The 19563-nt window shown below is 44.3% G+C and overlaps 2 protein-coding genes across 7 annotated transcripts in view; one reads left to right on the top strand and one right to left on the bottom strand.

Annotated features, from left to right (window-relative positions):
- Positions 1 to 4138, bottom strand: part of SURF1 (SURF1 cytochrome c oxidase assembly factor) — a 147211-nt gene extending 143073 nt beyond the window's left edge. The window contains exon 1 of one of the 6 annotated variants that reach the window (XM_069609342.1): positions 4003 to 4138. In XM_069609342.1, coding sequence (XP_069465443.1) covers positions 4003 to 4017 — 15 coding nt within the window. In that variant the 5' untranslated portion in view covers positions 4018 to 4138. Of the gene's footprint in view, positions 1 to 3317; positions 3823 to 4002 lie in introns of those variants that run through there. The other 5 variants (XM_069609345.1, XM_069609344.1, XM_069609346.1 and 2 more) reach the window with 5 other exon arrangements.
- SURF2 (surfeit 2) overlaps positions 4070 to 19563 on the top strand; it is a 70066-nt gene continuing 54572 nt past the window's right edge. Inside the window, exon 1 of the mRNA XM_069609347.1 lies at positions 4070 to 4205. Within this exon, the coding sequence (XP_069465448.1) occupies positions 4128 to 4205 (78 nt within the window). The 5' untranslated portion in view covers positions 4070 to 4127. The remainder of the gene's footprint in view (positions 4206 to 19563) is intronic.

The raw sequence follows: 19563 nt of genomic DNA on the forward strand, positions 1-19563 counted from the left end.
GCGCTGCCTCCCTCCTCTTTAATTCAAGCGCATTCTCCAAATAGTCACTTAAATAAATATTCCGGTCTCTCCTCCCTTGTTCTCAGCCACTTTTTCTTAAAACACATTGTCATGTGACCTTCCTCTTCGCTTCTGCCCCTCTTCTCCCCAGCTAATCTGTTTTCTCTCTCGGCACCGTGCACCTGGCCACCCTCTGTCCTTCAGGCCCAGGTACCTGCTCACCCTGCCACCCTCCTGCACTGCCTCCAGGCCACCCCTTGCACTGGGGTCTGTATCTGTACCCATAAAGTCCCCCACCCACTTCTCTTCGGCACTTATCAGACATACCCTATCTGCTTAACGTAGCACTTGCCACTTGCTTGTTGCACTACCACCTTTATCTAGTTATTTATTTTACTTTTTCTTTATTCTTACTCTCCTCTTTTCCGCACTTTCCACCTCTCCCCCCTTCCATGCACTTCCCCCTTTTCCCTTTCCCATGCACTTGCGCCTTCACAGTGTCACTGGGCCTAGTAAGATCGTTGTTTTTGTTCTCCCCTGCTCCCCTCCCTTTGCCTGGTCGCACTCTGAAGCATTTGTGTACGAGCGCGATATAAATGAAATATATTATATCATAGCCCCCGGTTTGCTTTTTTGATACATCATCTTCTCTACTCCATTTACTCTACACTGCTTTCAGGATGGTATATCTACAATACACATTGGCTCAGACAAGGCCTTGGTGCCGTAAGACCACTAGTGTGGAGATATAGCGCAGTATAAAAAGATGATTAACATAAGCAGAAACTAAATGACTTCCAACCCTGAACCTTTTGCTTGTTCCCCTTCCCAATCTTGACAAAATGACCATGATTATTATATTAGGCAATAAAACAATATAAAGTAGATATAGTTATTGAACACAATTCTAAAACTGATCACTTTCGACATCTGAAAATTCTAAAAGGAATTATAGCACTCCAAAATTGAAGAATGTTTTTCCAGTTAGTTTAAATAGAAAAACACTTTTAAGTAACTGACCTATGGGATCAGTGGTGGAACTAGCCACCAAGCAAGTTACAAGGCAGAATTCTGCAATGATGCTCAGCCCGGCACACTGGTGGGAAAGGGGTGCTGCAGTAAGAGCCTGCCAAATCTCTCACCTGTGGGGGCAGAGTGTTTAAACAATCATTAACAGGCAGCAAGTGTATAGTGGCAGAGGAGACACCCTGCCCCACCAATATCAAAATACCCACCATGAAGAAGCCAAAGACGGAACTGCTTTACTCAGCTTTTTTTATGGCTCACACCTCCCAAAGATTAGCGTCTCTTTTTAAAACTGAATATCCCCACATTTTGGGTGGAAGATGGATGCAACGGGCAAAAGCAAGGCAAAATAGATTAAGGAAGGGACGAAGAAAACATTCAACCTCCTGGTCTCATAGGAATACCGTGTGCGCACGTGTGTATTTTCAATCTCAGGTTTGCAATATGCCAAGACTGCCCAATGGCAGGGATGTCATTTGGGTGGCGCCAGGGGTCTCCCTTGCTACCCCTGTGGTCACCCTTGCTACCCCTAAAAAAAGAAAAAACCTTTTTTTAAATTGAAGCTCCTGGGCTGTGGCCAGTGCCATGTGGCTCTTTGTTTCTGGAGTGACTGGCTTTTTTAGTTCAGGCCTCCAAAAAAAAAAAAGGGGGGTTCCACAAGCGTAGCATTTTGAGCAGTGACCCTAAATAAGTAAGAATGGGAATAACAAATAATGTGTCTTCCTGGAAGTCTATACAATAATTGCTAGACTCATTAAAGGTTTATTTCAAACACACTTCTGGGGGCGAGTCAATGATTAAGTCTGTTCTTAAACACCTCAAATTCACGATGCAGAAAAACGTCCAAAAAGTATTTAGAGTACAATAAGCATCCATTTCGGACTATGTATTTTGCTTTTCGCAAGTTGCAGTTGTAGCATTTATTTTCTGCAGTTGTCTCTGTTACGATCATCACAAGACATTTCATCTCGGTGTCATAGTTCAATTGACAACATCCTTGTGCCTAAAAGCTTGTGTATAGTGTAGAATTGTTTGACCATAGCACATAAAAAGGCCATGATTTCATTGTGCCACAAATAATGCTTTGTTGTAATGGGTCTATCTTTTTTAACTCCATAGCATGCAGTCCAGGATGTTTGTTTGCATGTACGAGGTTAACGAGTGCCCAGAGTAAGGGATATCTGTAATACACAGTTATGAACCCTCCAATGGTGTGTATTTTGCAACCCTCTGAAGCCTGAAAAGTGCTTGACATGTGGCCAACTTTGCACAAGACCTGCAGATGAATTGGCCTGCTGTTAAATCTCAGTTACCAGTTTAATGGTATCAACTACAGAGTAATTAGCCTTCTGACGTTGAGAACATTCAGACATGTAATTGCTCATTTTACTATAGCCAGTAAGATAGCTCAGTGGGTTGAGTGCTAGCTTCTGCGATGTGTGTGATCTGCAGGTTGCAGGTTTCAAGTCTCGGCAAGGCCAACTCAGCCTTTCATCCTTCTGAGGTTGATAAATGAGTACCAACACAGGATGGGTGATATGGTATGTATATTTGCTCTATATAAAGTGCTTAAGCGTAAGCTCTATATAATACATTATCATTTGGCCTTAGACGTCTGCTTGCATTCACAATAATTTGGTAATATGGGCCTAGACACACTGATATTAACGATACATATGGTGATCAATTCTTGTGTGAAATGTAGACCACATGGTGATATCGTAACCATATTTTTCGTAGTGTTCTTAGGAACAATGCTATGTGATGCCACTTTCTGTTTTGTCAAGGGGTGAAAGGTTGCGTTTTATCACTTCCCGTGATGTCACTTCAGGGTGGGGTCAAATTACATAACTTCATATGATGTCATCAGAGGTAAAGGGTCGTGTGATGTCACTTCCGCTACCCCTGGCATTTTGTCGAAAAACGTCCCTGCCCAATGGGTAAATATACCTACTGCAACAATCTGTATGTAATCTGCTGGCCCCACATACAGTTCCTGATGAGATACAGAAGCGATTGTTTGCTATGCTGGGACATGTAGTGACTTTAAGGAGGTGCCTGTTTGTTTCCAGCACAACAACGTAGCAACACTGACTCCTACGCTTCACGCGTTTTCCTCGGGTTAGTTGGGAACAAAGACTGCTTATGCATGCTAAGGGTTACCAAGGCCAGAGTACATAAAGCAGGCACAATTGATAGTGGGCATGAAGGTCTGGAGGGGATTGCTCATGGCCATACTAGTGACACGCTTTTTACAACAGTGCTAAAAAAAATTGAGGCTGGCTCCATACCTTTATGGGAAGCACAATTTGGTTCAGAGCCTCTGCTACGGTGATCATTGGCAGCAGTACAGAAACGTGCATTTTAACACACAATTTCAGTTTGCAAAAAAAGCATAGTCATGAAGCCTGGCATCCATTCGCGACATATATGGTGGACTAGTTTGGCACTCTTATTTTCTCTGTGGAATACAGTAAGAGCCCGTGGCACTTTGGGGGTCTGGTACAGTTAGTTCGGGCTGGTAATATAGCAGCACGGCGCGCTAGGCACTCGCTGCAGATATCGCTGTTTAACCTGTCGGCTTCTCTGCAGGGTTGTCTCTCGACCTTTCAATAAAATAAGCATCAATAAGGTAATAGTAACAGCGGTTTCACATGCACTAATAAATGTACTTCATGCACCTGGCCTTCACCTTTCCCTCTTCCTGCTTGCCCCTGTCACCGGGAAAGTCCTCACTTCCGGATCATAACAAGACTGCACCGTGGACATAGAAAGCGGACTGTGACAGGCTACTGACTGAATGTGGCGGCCATCTTGCTACAGGGCTCCGCTTGATCGCTAACATTGGATTCATGGGGAAATGTCAGGGCATTGGGTTTTCTGCTTTACCACTTTTTAATTATTTCTCAAACTTATTCCTCACATCATCTTATAGTGTCGGTAATTTGTCACGAGAATGCTTTCTTACGGCAGTACCTCTTCGGCGCTCATGGTACATCAAGTTTGTCCTCTTTCTGTGTTCTGTATTGGTTCTACTTCCGGTTTCCCATGTGGCTGTATGTAGGGTGTCAAAGTAGGGACCTCGTTGCCTGTCTCTTCCCATGATGAACGAGCTCCCCGAGGATATCCGGAGCTTCCTGCTGCAGCACCCCACCCTAAAGCTTGGCGAGGGCAACAAGGTACAGAGTCACACGTGAGCAGTGTTGCCAACTCCTCAGTGAAGAAAGTAGCTATTGGCTCCCCTAGAAGTCGCCAGAAGTAGCTAGATGACGTCACTACCTAATTTGCATAAATACCTCCTCTTTCCCCCTAAGATTTGTGGCTTTTACTTTGGCCCCCTCCCCTTTTAACCATTTTGTTTAGGTCCATCCCCTTAACATACAGTTCCCTAGAGCGTTTCTGGGGGCGGGCTGGCTACTTAAAGAACAATAAAATTGCTATGATTAACACTGAACACCTCCCTTTTAAGTTCACTGTGTTTTTGCATTACTCCCATCAGAAAACGGGAGAATGGCCACACTTTTTTCAATTGGTTTGGAAACTTGCATAAATGAGCAAGTTTCCAAACCAATTGAAAAAAGTAGCTAGATTTGTCGCTAGCCGCTTTTTAACGAAAAAGTCGCTGGGGGGGTGTACTTTCTCGCTAAATATAGCGAGAAAGTCGCTAAGTTGGCAACACTGCACGTGAGCCCCAAATAAGGGCATATCGAAGTAACAGTAATAGGAACTACGAAAGGCAGAGCAAGCAGTAGTGCAATGTATCCAAGCAACAGTAAAGGGAGGTTAAAAGGAAGTCATTACCCTGCCGAGAGGGTATCACAACTGAAAATTGGCAAACAAACCTATCCTATGGCACTCTTCACTGATGATATAGCTGAGCCAGCCCATGTTCTATTCTAGTCTCAAATCACTACTACCAATTGCTCATATCCACGTAGAGATAGTTACTAAACTGGCCAATTGTCTCACACATCCATTCTCCTAAACTTAGGGTGTGGGGGGAATTAGACATTGATGGAATGGAGGGCGACTATTACCAGGGGCTTTTGTCCCTTAAGAAAGGTGAATGGTGAGGGATGAGAAATGGGAAAGGTTCGTATTAGGGTCGGATTGGGATATGATATTGTCTGGGCACCAGTTAAATAGTTGCCCACGATCACACATTGCAATACATTATCTTTCAGAACAGACTGTTTGAGTCCTACCCAAGGGGGTGTTTTGGGTAAAATGTGTTGTAAATAAAGCATTTCGAAGCATATTTGCTTAGTAACATTGGTCAAAACTAGTGCAGTAACTCATGAAACTGTCCCACACTATAGACATGGGCTGGCAATTTGGACATCGCCCCATAGGCCAGTCCAAGCCTGGTCCATAATGCTGTGTGAAATAATGTAGGGACTAAAAAATTGAAGGGTGCTGTTTAGCGACTGGTAATATGTCAAAGCAATCGCTTCCTCTGCAGCCTATTCCACCAAACTCATTAACCTCTCCAGAAGATTCCTTACTCCCAAAAATTGCCTCACTTCTAGCCAGAGCCATCATTGGCAGCAAATTAGACTACTGCAATGCCATGTTAGCAGGGACCTCTACAAAAAATATCAACAAACTTCAACTGCTCCAAAATAATGTTCTCAGAGCTGTTTGGGGCATGAAGCGCTCTGATCACAATTCACAAATCGGATGGGAGGCTCATTGGCTCCACATCAAAGCTCGTATTGACTTTAAACTCCTCACTATCACCCACCGTTGCCTACACAATTCTGTCCCCCCTTACTTCATGAACCGTATTGCTAAGAAACAAAACGCACACAATCTGCCCCGCCCCCTGTTTCCTCACCTGCTTGCTTGTAGGTTCCTTCTGCCAAATTGCTAGTTTTCCTGCACACCCATTGGCAGCTCCCCACTCTGTTGCATCTTCCCTTCCCTCACTGTGTCACCCCCCCTATGACTTGTAAAGCGCTCTGTTGTTTCCCGAAGCTAGATCTGCACTTAGAAATACCCTAATAATGTTAAAATGCCATCTGCACTAATGTTACCAAAGAGTTGATTGGGGGGGGTGGAGGGGGGTCGGTAGTGTGTGTTGGATCAACGTGAATGACACTGTATGGAAATGTGTACAATGCATGCCAATTTGATGCGCTAATACATCGAAAGTGTTCTGCTGAACCATTTTCTAAACTTGGCCACACTAATACTAGTACTACTTGTGTACCCTTTCTCACCCAGAAAGACCCATCTAGATTTCTCCTATTCTCTCTCCATCCTCTCTATTCTCTCTCCATCCTCTCGTGGGTGCTAACAATGCAGATGGCAACATAAACCCACCTCCCTTTCACCACATACCCATGGTTCTTATATAACACACCAAAGAAAACACCAATTTTCCTACTTAACAGATGCGTTGGAAACTGCCAACTCCTTTTCACTTACCCATTGCTTTGTATTTGTGATCCTCCCCTACCCCCTCGTCCTTTACTCCCTAACGCTTGCTGTCTTCTCTCAAAGTTTGCTAATTCAACCTCAATTTAAACGTTATTCCAGCATAATTTAATACTTTTACTATTATTATTATACATGTCCTGATCCGTCTACAACTATAACTGCATACGTTTGACTTTGACTTGAACACATTGCGAGCAGTATTCAAATGCACAAATCTATACTCGCCGTATGTTTACAACTGGATAGGTCTGTTGATACATGTCTTGCTAAATTCAATAACCAATATTTGAATTTCAACAGTAAGGAAGGCATTACTGAAACAGATTGGCGCATGACTAGAGGGCACTAATGCCAAGATTACTTACTTGTAATCCCTATTAACATTAGCCCTCTCCCCACTATCTCAGTCCTATATTGTTTGTATGTACAGTGTCTATATAGCACAATCCTAGCTAGAAAGAAGCAGACCAATGTACAAAGGTAAATACAAGCTTTACAAGAGTGATGCTATGTGTCCATGTCCTAGGATGACTGTGAGGATCTCTTGGACCTCAGTAGTGATGAAGTTGTGTGATCGTTTTGCTGTATTGATGTGAAACGGGAGTAGGCCTGTTCCCTAGTTTTCGCTTTCTAGCATTATTTCCAGTCTCGCAATGTTGTGACTTTTGGAGTTGCACTGGCCCCCAGAAATGGCACGCTTTTCTGTCATGTAAGGGGACACTTTAATTGATGTAGCCTTGAATGAAATACAGGATGTTTCAAGGCATACAGTCGCATAGCAATTGGCTATGCAACTGTAGGTTTGCCAATTAAATTGACACTTGTGTAGCAAAGCTAGCTATTTTACCCTGTTCAATGAAAGCACAGCTCACCCTACATTCCTCTTTTCCCCCTCATGGCTCTCTCCACCCTCTTTTCACTGTTCACTGCAAGTTCAAAGGAGCTAATGCAGAGAGAGTGCAATCATAATCCTCTCAACCGTCCTTGAGTGCCAAAGGCATTAGTCGGAGTGTTAGGCAACATTTCTTTATTCTTCAAATAACTGCGGACCAGAAGTAATTGGGATGATACTTTTATTGAGCTAACTATACTCTGTCTGGCAAAGACTTCCATGTGTCAACCTATTATTTTTTTAAAACAGTCATGCAATTCCATTCCTAAATGCTTCCGTGGTCCCCATTCCCATAGAGTCCCAAAGGACTCTATGGGAATGGGGATTTACAATTTGCCGGCGCCTGACTTCCAGACCGCCAGGGTTGTAATCCCCCTGGTGTTACCGGGTAGTCAGGCACTGGTAAATCATTACAGGTCTGGTGGCAACCCGCCGGTAGCACCGGCACGGTTACCGCCGAACCCATAATGAGACCCATTATGCATATTTATTTTCCTAGAAGTTTAGGAACTTATCGTCAAGAAAATGGAAAACTGAGTTATAATTGGGAAGTATCCTTTGTAACTAATTAAGCTTTTTCAGTGACAGCTGGCCTGTATTGCACAAACTTGTTTTTTTAGAGTTCCTGTGTGAATTTATCCTCAATATGCATCCATATGGTGTGTTGTTGCGCATTATTGTGTAGGAAAGGTTTTCCATAAATGTAATACACTGTTAGGATGTTTAAGCAGCATTGCATATCTTTGTATGAAAAGCAATTCAGATTGATGTCTGAAGCGGCCTGTTTAGCTCGAGGTGCATCTTGACGTCTGGGCATTGTGTGGTGCTTTCCGTGCGAATGTCTGTGTTCAAGAGCCAATCCAATACTACGGCTGAATTGATTCTAGCATTGGAAGTGACACGACTTATAATCCAAATTTTGGATTATTAAAACAGAGGCTGAGCTTCCCTGCACCTGTGGGTACCTGGACTGGTAGGGCGCGCAGTGTTCTGTGAGAGCCGGAGGGGGTGTAAGGAGTAGATAGAATCTCTGAGCGTGTTGTAGCATGTACAACACAATGGAGATCTATCTACTGATTTTCCATGCGTTGCCGGCCTGGCTGCTATTGGTTTTCCTCTGCATTTTCAGAGGTTGTGTTTGTTTCCGCTTTGTTGGACGGTCGGGGTTGCCCCCTCACTGTTCCATTAGTAGGTGCTTTTATGTGCAGGCTGATTTGGAGGTGCCAGTTGTCGGGGCTGAGAGCGCGCTGTGGGAGCAGCGAGAGCAGCCGGAGCTAAAGAGCAGCTCCTGAGTGCAGCTCAGCAGTAAAGGAGTGAGGGAGCTGGAGCTGCAGGACTAATGGCAGCACATAAGGAGCTAAGTTTATCCCCCGAAGTCGGTAGGCGAGTATTACTGTCAGAGTAAGTGCAGTGCAAGTGCTCTTGGTAGGGTGGACCTGATAACAGGAGCATGGAGTGACTGACTAGCTCTAAGGAGCTCTTCGCTGTCGTGAAGTTGGTATCTTTGGCTCCTGAGGGCTCTGCATCAGTAGTACCAACTCAGGATTCACTCTCGCTCTATTTTTTTATCCCAAAAATTGAAACTATTCGTTTACAGATCAGCTCCATCGCCTCCTTGTGCCCTGCACAGGAGTCTGCTAATACGGAACCCGGACATGTGTGGTCTTCCTTCAGTGTTTCCCACTAATCTCTTTACCGCTTTCTCTCCCTCAACACTGATAAGACTGAAGTCTTATTCTTCCCTGCCAACACACTTCCTCCCCCCTCCCCTTCTATCCTCTTTCCACCCTCCAATCTTTCCTTCTCATCCTCTGCTCGTAACCTTGGCCTCTACTTCGACTCTAACCTCTCATTTACTCTCCACATTTCTATAACCTCACGAGCCTGCCGCTATCACCTCTTTAATGTTCGTAAAATCCGATCTTCCTCACCTTCCACGCTACCAAACTCTTAATCTCATCCCTCATCTTTTCCTGTCTATTCTACTGATCTGCTCTCCTCTTCGGCCTCCCTGCCTCTTATCTTGCTACCCTCAAATCCCTCTATCACTCTATCTTTTCACAACCTTGCCCCTCCCTACCTCTCCACCCTCCCCTCTGTCTATACTCCCTCTCGTGACCTATTCCTCCACCACCCTGTGCCCCTTCCTGCTACCGTTCCTTTCAGCTCCTCGCCCCCCTAAATTGGAATTCCCTACCTCTCCATATCCGTTCTATCTCCTCCTACCCCTCCTTCCGTTCCTCCTTAAAGTCTTATCTCCTGGCCTATAGGGCGATGACCGTACCAAAAATGCAAAATGCTAGTGTAGGTCAGTAAAAATGGGCCACTTTTTTGGCCAATGTGGGCCAGTTTGAGGAGTTACTTCACTATGCAGCTAGTAGTTTTGACCATTGTTGCTGAATAAATATTCTTTAAATATCACCATTTGTTTACATTTGAACAAAAAACAACCCCTTGGGTACTGTTCAAACAGTCTGTGACTAACACTGAATAATCATTTGCAACTGCTGGCCATTTTTTCATTGGTGCCTAAGACCGTTTTATGGCCCAGTCTGACCATGTGAGCTGGCCCTTCCCATTTCCTCCAATCTTTTTAAAAAAAAAAAAAAGGGGGGGGCGCGCCCCACAGTTTGAAGGCCTCTGCCCTAGGGTAACAGGGCAAGAATATGCAAAGCTTAGTTACACAGGAATATGTACAGTTTACATACAGGTAACAATTACCAGGGTGTATATACAGAGGGTGCTTATTTACAGGCATAGTGTACAGCAAAAGACTATGCAGACATTTTCCATAGGGAATTGCATACAGACAAAAAACCGATTGAATGGAAATAATTATCCTCATACTAGCATAAGAGTAAAGATATCATATGATATGGTGGGTACCATGGTGGTAGCCATCAGTTCAAACTGTATCCTAAGCAGGGGTTATTGATGCAAGTTATTAGATTTCAGCCACATGATGATGTTGGATCTAAACTTGTGGTAAGATTGGTCTGTTCTCAAACTGGGAGGCAGAGAGTTCCATAGTTTGGCCGCTTTCACCGGGAAGCTGTTACCTCCAATTGTGGATCGTTTGAAGCATGGTATGGAGAGTCAGTCTCTGTTGGCTAGTCTCACTGGTCTTATGGAGGTCTGTTTGTGGAATCCCTCCGCCAAGTAGATAGGTGCGGCATTGTTGAGAGATTTGTGGGTAAGCAACAGAGTTTTTAGGAGGACTTTGTCATAGGTTGGGAGCCAGTTGTTCTGTCGACCAATCTCTGAAATGTGGTCTCTTCTGGTGATGCCTACGGCCGCTCTAGGAGCATTGTTTTGTAGAGTTTGTATTCTTTTGATGGTGGCTTTAGTTGATCCTAGGTAAAGGGCATTACAGTAGTCCAGGCGCGACAGGATGAGGGCTCTGGCCAGGGTAATGCAGCTGCTATCAAGAGGAATGGTTTGCCAGTGCGTATCAGTTTGCATGTGTAGGCCGTGGCGGATGTCAGGGAGTTGACCTGTTTAGTGAATGAAAGGTTTAGTCTAGATAAAAGCCAAGTGTTTTTACTTTGCGTTCTACTTTTATGATGTTTCCTTCGATTATGAATGAGGAGTAGTTGGAGTCTAGTTTCTTTAGGCTGGACGGGGTGCCCAGGATGATTAGTTCAGTTTTATCATCATTCAAGCATAGACCATATGTTGCCATCCATGCCTGGATGATGATATACACTCTATTCACCAAGGCCAAATCCTTTTCATAATCCCCTGAAAGCGGGAGGAGGATCTGGGTATCATCTGCATAGTTAGTGTAGGTGATACCAAGATGATCCAGATCATCGAAAAGGGGCTTTGTGAAGATATTGTATAGTGTAGGCGAGACGCATGATCCCTGGGGCACACCGCAGGTGATGGGTATGGGGTCTGCAGCTGCTAGCGGCGAGAAGACCCTCATTGTTCTGCCGTTTTATGAAGGATCTGATCCAAGTAACAGCATCATCAGAGAAGTGTGCTGCTGTGTTTAGATGGTTGCAGAGAATAGTATGGTCGACTAGATGGAAAGCAGCTGAGAGATCTAGGAGGAGTAGTAGTGCTGACTTGCCACTATCTTTGAGCTCATTGATTTGGGTCTTAAGATCGATGAGGGCAGTTTCCATACCATGCTGGGGACGGAAGCCTGATTGTCTGGCTCTTAACAAGTGGTGTAGTTCCAAGTGCTTTTGTATTTGTGTATATGCTATTTTATCCAAGATTTTGAGAAGGAAAGGTACAGTAGTGATGGGTCTATAGTTGGTCTGTGTGGATGGGTTTTTTTTAAGAGTGGGAGTACCCACGATTGTTTATGGTTAGTGGGAATGATACCAGTGGAAAAAGACGCATTAATGAGTTTGGTAATGAAAGGAGATTGATCTCGGGCAGCATCCTTGATAAGCTGTGCAGGGCATAGGTCTCCCTGACAGTTCGAGGGTTTAAGGGACAGAATAATTCTTTCCACTTCCAGGATGGAAACTTTGATAAAGTTGAATCGGGTAGAATCTGTGTTGTCCTTACCAGTTGTTTTAGATGCAGGAGGGTCATTTAGGGCAGTTCTTTTACAAGATATTTTATTTTGTACAGTGGCTATTTTATTGGCTAGGGCGTGTTGGATATATTCACACCATTTTTTATCTTTCATACATGTGTGGGGTAATGCTATCGGAGTCTCTATTTCTTCAAGAATGGTGAAAAGTTCCTTTATGTTGGATTTGGCGTGGGATATACGTGTGTCAAAGGATATTCGTTTTTCTAAGCATATTTCTTTTTTGTAAAGGGAGGACAATTTAGTAAGTTTGAGCTTATTGGCTTCTGATGGATGTTTTTTCCATTTAGCCTCGCAATTTCTTTTTTGTTGTCTTAGATTTTTTAATAGAGGTGTAAACCATTTATTCAGGTGGGTTTTCTGCTTGCTTGGTCTCAGTTTGGCGGGGGCGATCTGGTCCAGGGAAGTGGTCATGATTTTATTATATTCTTCAACCAATCTCTCAGGATCAGTGTTGTCTGGGAGTGAGTTGAGAGTGGGAAGTAGTGCCGGGATAAGCCTATCCACAGTAATACTCTTTTTATTTCCATTAGTGTAGGTGGAGCCCTAAGGACAGAAGGCGGCGAAGGTCTATTGGTGGAAAGCATAAAGGACACAAGGTGGTGGTCCGTCCAGGCTAGTGGTGTGATAAACAGGATATTAGCCTGGCAATTATGGTCTGCCACCCAGTCAAGTATCCTACCTTTGTTGTGGGTGGCGGTGTTACTTCTTTGGGTGAATTCAAATTCTGATAGGGTGTTAGCTGTAGTTGTGGCGAGCTGGTCTGATTGGTCGTTGAAGCCCATGTTCAAGTCTCGAAGTAGAACTACTTGCGAGGAGCTTTTAAGGTTGTTGGTTAGGATGGTGCCAGATGGGCCTGGAGGGCGGTATATCAAATGGATATTCAAGGTTTGGCCATCAGCCAAAGGGACTTTGACTGATAGTAGTTCACACGAGTGGATGTCAATAGGGGTAGCTAGTCTCAAAGCAAGGCAACATGTGTAAATAATAGCGATGCCTCCTCCTCTGGATATTAGTCTGTCATGTCTCAGGATGGAGTAGCCATCAGGGACTGCTAGCTTGAGCATAGGGCCTGCAGCTGGGTATAGCCACGTCTCGGTGATAGCGAGGAAGTCTGTCATCTTTCAGGATCAAATCGGCTATTTCCGTAGTGTGTGCTACCAGTGATCTGGAGTTTATTAGGGCTCCTTTTATCTGGGGGCTCGTAGTGGTTGGTGTGGCCGGTTTGGGGGGTTTGTAGAGGTTTAGGATTACTGTACTTAACTATACTTTTTGTAAGCCTAGGGCAGCTATAGGGAGCTAAGGGCGTACTTGGAATCCTTAGTCCTGGGGCGATAGGGAGCCCTAATTGGGGGCTCATATATTTTGGCTAGTCTCGCTCTTAGGCGTACGTTTCTGTCCGTGGTTGGGCAGGGCTTGCATAGGCAGTAGTTTATAGAGTCTATCATGTCTGTGGATGATGTAATGGACGAGTTAAGCAGGGTAGTGGAGGTCAAAGTGGGCAGCATCCTGTTAGTAGGAATGGTAAGTGTCATAATGTAGAGCGTGGTGCTCAGAGTAAGGACTATCGTGTAGATAGTCTGGTTAGTCACTGAAGGGTACATACTGGTATTAGATACAGTAAGGACTAGACGATTGTGTATGGGCTAGGTGCCACAGTGGTGTATTAAGCAGCAATGGAGTAATAGACCATGGATATACTAAATACTACAGTGAGATCAAAGAATGATAGTATAGCTAAAAAATGCAGAGTGCAAACAGGAGGTGCATATTCAATAGTAAGGATTCACCTTAATTCAAAAATCAAAATATAGGCTAAAATGCAATGTGCAGACAGGAAGGTGCAGATTCAATAGAAAGGTTCACCTAAGTTCGAAAATCGCAATATAGGCTAAAATGCAATGTGCAGAAAGGAGGGTGCAAATTCAGCAGTTAGGGTGCAAATTCAACAGTGTTCACCTAAGTTCAAAGACACAGTATAGGCTACAGGTGCAATGTGCAAACAGGAAGGTACAGATTCAATAGTAAGGATTGACCTAAATTCAAAAATCACAATATAGGCTAAAATGCAATGTGCAGACAGGAGGGTGCAAATTCAGCAGTTAGGGTGCAAATTCAACTGTTAGTGTTCATCGTAGTCCAGGTAGGTATTTCACTTTTTTATATAGTGCTTCATACAGGGTTCTTTCAACTTCTAAGCACGGTGGTTATTTTTACAATCAGTCGATAGTCTGTTTAACCAACCTTTGAAGTGTGTACGTTAACTCTGTCCAGCCAACCTTTTGATAATGAGATTCGATTCGATGGAGACTTTAACATTGAGCCGTTACCTCTCTCCACTATTATATCATAACGTTTCCATACCATTAAGTAGTACTAGTTCTAGTCTTTCATTTACCACCAAGAGACAGTTCTACTATCTCAAAGCACACAGTACAAATCATGTTTGCTTTACTGTGTAATTGGCCAGGTTTTTTGTGTCTTAAAATATATACAGAATAGATCAAATGTCCAGACCTTTGTAGTGGAATAATGGAATGCGTATTGTGAGACTTAACCCCTTGTATTTTACTAACATCACCTTCTGCAACATGCTTTAGTAAGTGAACCAGTGGCTGGAAATTGGTACATAAATCATTTGTCGTTCCACAGTTGAGTTCTTTCAAATTATGATTGACTGAATTCCTTCTAGTTAGAACTTTAGGGAATCGAATTAGCATTAGTATTTGCACTAGTCACTCACAATGTTATATTAGTTCCGTCTGTGAGGAGCTTGCACTGCTGAGTATATTATGGCTGGTGCTCCCACTGGCTGTGGTAATGCTGTCCCTATTCTATGTAAGGGAAACTTGGATCTCAAAAGCTCATGCTGGGCATGTTCTTTGTGACAGGAATCTGGACTGCTGAGGCTTATGATGTTCTAAGTGAGTGAAGAGGTAAATGAAGGGTCTCTGTATTGCAAGTGACAGTGTGGTGGTGTTTCCACTGATTCCTCCCATGGAGCTCTTTCTCTATGCGAGTGGAACTATCCCGCTGTGACCGACTTATCTGTGGTAAGCACTGTTGAGACCCACAACGTTCCTGCTCCTTGTGAGGAAAGAATGATCTACTGAAGTCCATAGGATACCTTTTCTGTATTCGGAGGGGAGTGTGCACTCCTGAAGCCTATGCTGCACCTGTCTTATGTAAGAGGAGCTTCTACTGCGGAGACACATTTCCTAATCTATTCTCCATATGGGAATCTTCTCCCCTTGCTTTACCTTGCACTGATCCACTCCACCTGTTCTACACGATGAAAGCTTGCATTGGGGTTGCCTTGATTAGCCCTTTTCTATTTGTGTGGGGGACGACATCAAGGCTCCCACACAAGTCAACCTGTTCTGTGTGAGAAAAATGTTAAACCGCTTATGCTGCGGATGTAACTAGTCTTTGCGTGCAGGGCAAGCTCAGGGTGTTGGTGCTCATCTGTTCCATTTGTGAGATATTTGTGCTACTGCACCCTGTGTGTTATCTGTTAATTGTGAGTGAAACCTGTTATTCTGTCACAATGTGGCCCGCGGCCGCATGATGATGATTTCCATACAGTTGGAACATTTTGCCTATGTCGGCTGGATATCGCATACATACTTTCTACTCTCTTGCGAAGGAGAAAAATCGTATTTACTCTCAAAGTTTAAAAATAGAGAGTAAAATACTCAAAATATTGTCCAACAAATCAAAGTCTAGGCCAAATTACATGGAGGGAGGCAGGGAAAGAGGATGTGCTGAGGAAGAGTAGGACTCTGGGTAATGTGGACTATCCGTAAGTAATTTAGGCATTACCTCATTGACCTCCTCCCTACGTCCAGTTCTATATCATTGAGGGTATATCAAGGGTCCTGACTATAATGATAATTGGAACTGTGCTATGCTGACAAACACTCTTTAATTGGTAAAGCATTAATCAACAGCCCAAAGACCTAAAACGCCAAACGTTGCTTTAGTAGAGACAACAATAAGTATACAATGGAGAATAAAAGTAGAGGGAGACCATTTTAGAAACCCCTTAAACCTCAGCCTGTGAGGCTACCATGTCTCTGGTGGAGCCCCGCTGGACAGACGCAGAAGATCCTGCCGCCACTCATAAACCAGAACAATCATCTACCTGGTCGCCCATGGATTGGAGTGGAAGGTTTGCAACTTTCATGTCTTACTGCAGAAGACACAAAGAGTTCGACTTCCTGACAGGCACAGTATGGTCCCGCTATATACATACTTCCTCCACCCAAATCTAGAAGTAGAAAGTTACAATTATTAGGTGAGAAGTTTGGTAAACATATTTCTGGATGATGATGAAACTGGGTTCAAACTTTAGGTGTGAAAGAAGAATTAGGGCTTAAAAAATCTCCTCCAACAAGAAACTGAGAAGGGTCAACACAAAAAGCTCACAGTTTGGCAGATGTAATGTCCACTAGAAAAAAAACATCTTCAAGGACAGAGAGTCAAACCGATCTTCCTGCCAGACTTAAAAAAACAATGGATGGTACCACGGGGAAAAAGGTGACTTGACAGGCAATCGAGACGTTACTTCCCAATGGTCCCTAAAAGACCCAATAGCTGCAAGTTGAGCCCCCAAACTGGATGCAGCCAGACCCTCTTTAAAAATGTCAAAGCCATTCCCAGTTGTTCATTGAGTTTTTCTATGTTCACAACTGTACAGATTCATACACCGACAAGGAGTGTTATTGAACTATTAAAACCTTCCTGAAGAACCACACAAATTGTGGGGAAACACGTGTCGATGGAACTGTGTAAAGTAATCATGAAAATATCAATTTGAAAATATTGTCCAATAACTATTCACAGCCAAAACTATTTTGGAGCGCTAGACTTTTATTTATTTTTTTCCGAGTAGTTCTGGCATTCCAAGGTAGAGGCCGTTTGCGTACTCTAGTCTCCATGATACCAAGGAGGTGATTGCATGTGTGGTAAAGATTGTGTACCATGTGTTGTGTGTTGTGTGTCGAAGGAGTGCGCATTACGGATGAGCATTATGGATGAATGTGCAGTGGGAGTGTGTAGTAGGAGCACTTGAAGCTGCACGTGTTATATGAGCCCATGTTATAGGAGTGCAGTTGGAACATGTGTCATAAGAGCACACATCGTCTATCCATATGTTGTGTAGTACGCGCCTGTCCAGTAGGTGTGCTTGTCATCTGAACATGTGTTACAGGAGTGTGTGTTGTAGGAGCACATGTTATAGCAGTGCATGTCGTAGGAATGTGTTTGTGTGGTAGGAGCACGTGTGGTAGGAGTGCATCTGGCAGGTGCATGTGAGCAATTGTTTGTGTAGTAAGCGCGTGTGTATAAGGTGCACGTGTCGTAGGAGCATGTTGGTGTTTAGATACACTAAGTTAGTATCGCAAATGTATGTGTTGGATTTTAATATAACATGCACCTCCATTCTGCTCAGTGTATATTTTTTAAAGTGTAAATTTATTCCATCACCTTAAAACTGACAGTCAACTGAAGCTTGCCTTTTGATGTGAGATTTTAGATATTGAATAATGTACGAAATGTAAAACTTATACGCTGTGCACAGTTCGTAAGTATGCACATTAATTCTGTACATGCATCATAAATTAATTTTCGATAAATTTTCAATCCTTAATCTCTCTAAATTGTTGATTTCATATTTTATTATGTAAGTATTATGCATTTGACAGGCAGTGCTATTAGATGCCCAGGTACTCGCATCATTTTGCCCTTACTACCATCAATTGCCAGTTAATACCACTAGGACAGTGCCTGGCAAGTCACTTGCCCCATGCCTTCATCAAAACCCAAACTGTTGGAATTGCTAATGCTTGTTTCGTAAGTTATAAAGTGTTCACTGTGTCTTTGGCCACCCTACTTCTTCGAGTGTGGCACACCAGGTGTCTCGGGTAAACTTTTGGGCAGCAGAACCCTGTTGCCCAGCTATGGGTCGATTCCTCTTGCACCCTGAACACAGGGGCAGAGAGTCGTCCTACTAACAATGTGCACCTCCCATCTCTGGAGTCGCTTCAACAGTCCTTTCAATGTCTACAGAAAAGCGAGGCTCAAAAGAATCTCCAGGAATAGCTGGTGCCAGAGCAGCAGTCGCAGAAGGGATAGATACTGCTGGAAACTGGGAAAATGTGCAGAAACAGCAGCTGGGTTTTTATCATAATGCTTTTTTGTATTTGTGTCTCCTATGGGGAGGTGGAGCCGATAAAGAAAAAGCCTGTGTGCTTTTTCTGCTAACACTTCAAAACCAAAAACAGGTCAACGTTTATCTCTTCCCCGGCCAATGGTGCAATGCACTCAGCGCTAGAGCGTTGGCGCCCTGTGCTGCTTTCTGGCATTGCTCCGAGGGATTACTGTCCCAGCAGTTACTATATGAAGAGACCTGGCCAACGGTGCAATGCACTTGTTGGCGACCTGTGCTGCTTTCTGACATTGCTCTGAGGGATTACTGTCCCAGCAGTTACTATATGAAGAGACCTGGCCAACGGTGCAATGCACTCAGGCCTAGAGTGTTGGCGCCCTGTGCTGCTTTCTGACATTGCTCTGAAGGATTACTGTCCCAGTAGTTACTATATGAAGAGACCTGGCCAACGGTGCAATGCACTCAGGCCTAGAGTGTTGGCGCCCTGTGCTGCTTTCTGACATTGCTCTGAAGGATTACTGTCCCAGTAGTTACTATATGAAGAGACCTGGCCAACGGTGCAATGCACTAAGGCCCAGAGCGTTGGCGACCAGTGCTGCTTTCTGACATTGCTCCGAGGGATTACTGTCCCTGCAGTTACTATATGAAGAGACCTGGCCAACGGTGCAATGCACTCAGGCCCAGAGTGTTGGCGACCTGTGCTGCTTTCTGACATTGCTCCGAGGGATTACTGTCCCTGCAGTTACTATATGAAGAGACCATCCCAACGGTGCAATGCACTCAGGCCTAGAGTGTTGGCGCACTGTGCTGCTTTCTGACATTGCTCTGAGGGATTACTGTCCCTGCAGTTACTATATGAAGAGACCTGGCCAGCGGTGCAGTGCACTCAGGCCTAGAGTGTTGGCGCCTCGTGCTGCTTTCTGACATTGCTCCGAGGGATTACTGTCCCAGCAGTTACTATATGAAGAGACCTGGCCAACGGTGCAATGCACTCAGGCCCAGAGTGTTGGCGCCCTGTGCTGCTTTCTGGCATTGCTCCGAGGGATTACTGTCCCTGCAGTTACTATATGAAGAGACCTGGCCAACGGTGCAATGCACTCGGGCCCAGAGCGTTGGCGACTCATGCTGCTTTCTCACATTGCTCCGAGGGATTACTGTCCCAGAAGTTACTATATGAAGAGACCTGGCCAACGGTGCAATGCATTCGGGCCCAGAGCGTTGGCGACTCATGCTGCTTTCTCACATTGCTCCGAGGGATTACTGTCCCAGAAGTTACTATATGAAGAGACCTGGCCAACGGTGTAATGCACTCTGGCCTAGAGTGTTGGCGACCTGTGCTGCTTTCTGACATTGCTCTGAGGGATTACTGTCCCAGAAGTTACTATATGAAGAGACCTGGCCAACGGTGCAATGCACTTGTTGGCGACCCCTGCTGCTTTCTGACATTGCTCTGAGGGATTACGGTCCCTGCAGTTACTATAT

Source organism: Ambystoma mexicanum, chromosome 8, assembly GCF_040938575.1.
Source record: "Ambystoma mexicanum isolate Mex_15411 chromosome 8, UKY_AmexF1_1, whole genome shotgun sequence".
NCBI classification, from domain to species: domain Eukaryota; kingdom Metazoa; phylum Chordata; class Amphibia; order Caudata; family Ambystomatidae; genus Ambystoma; species Ambystoma mexicanum.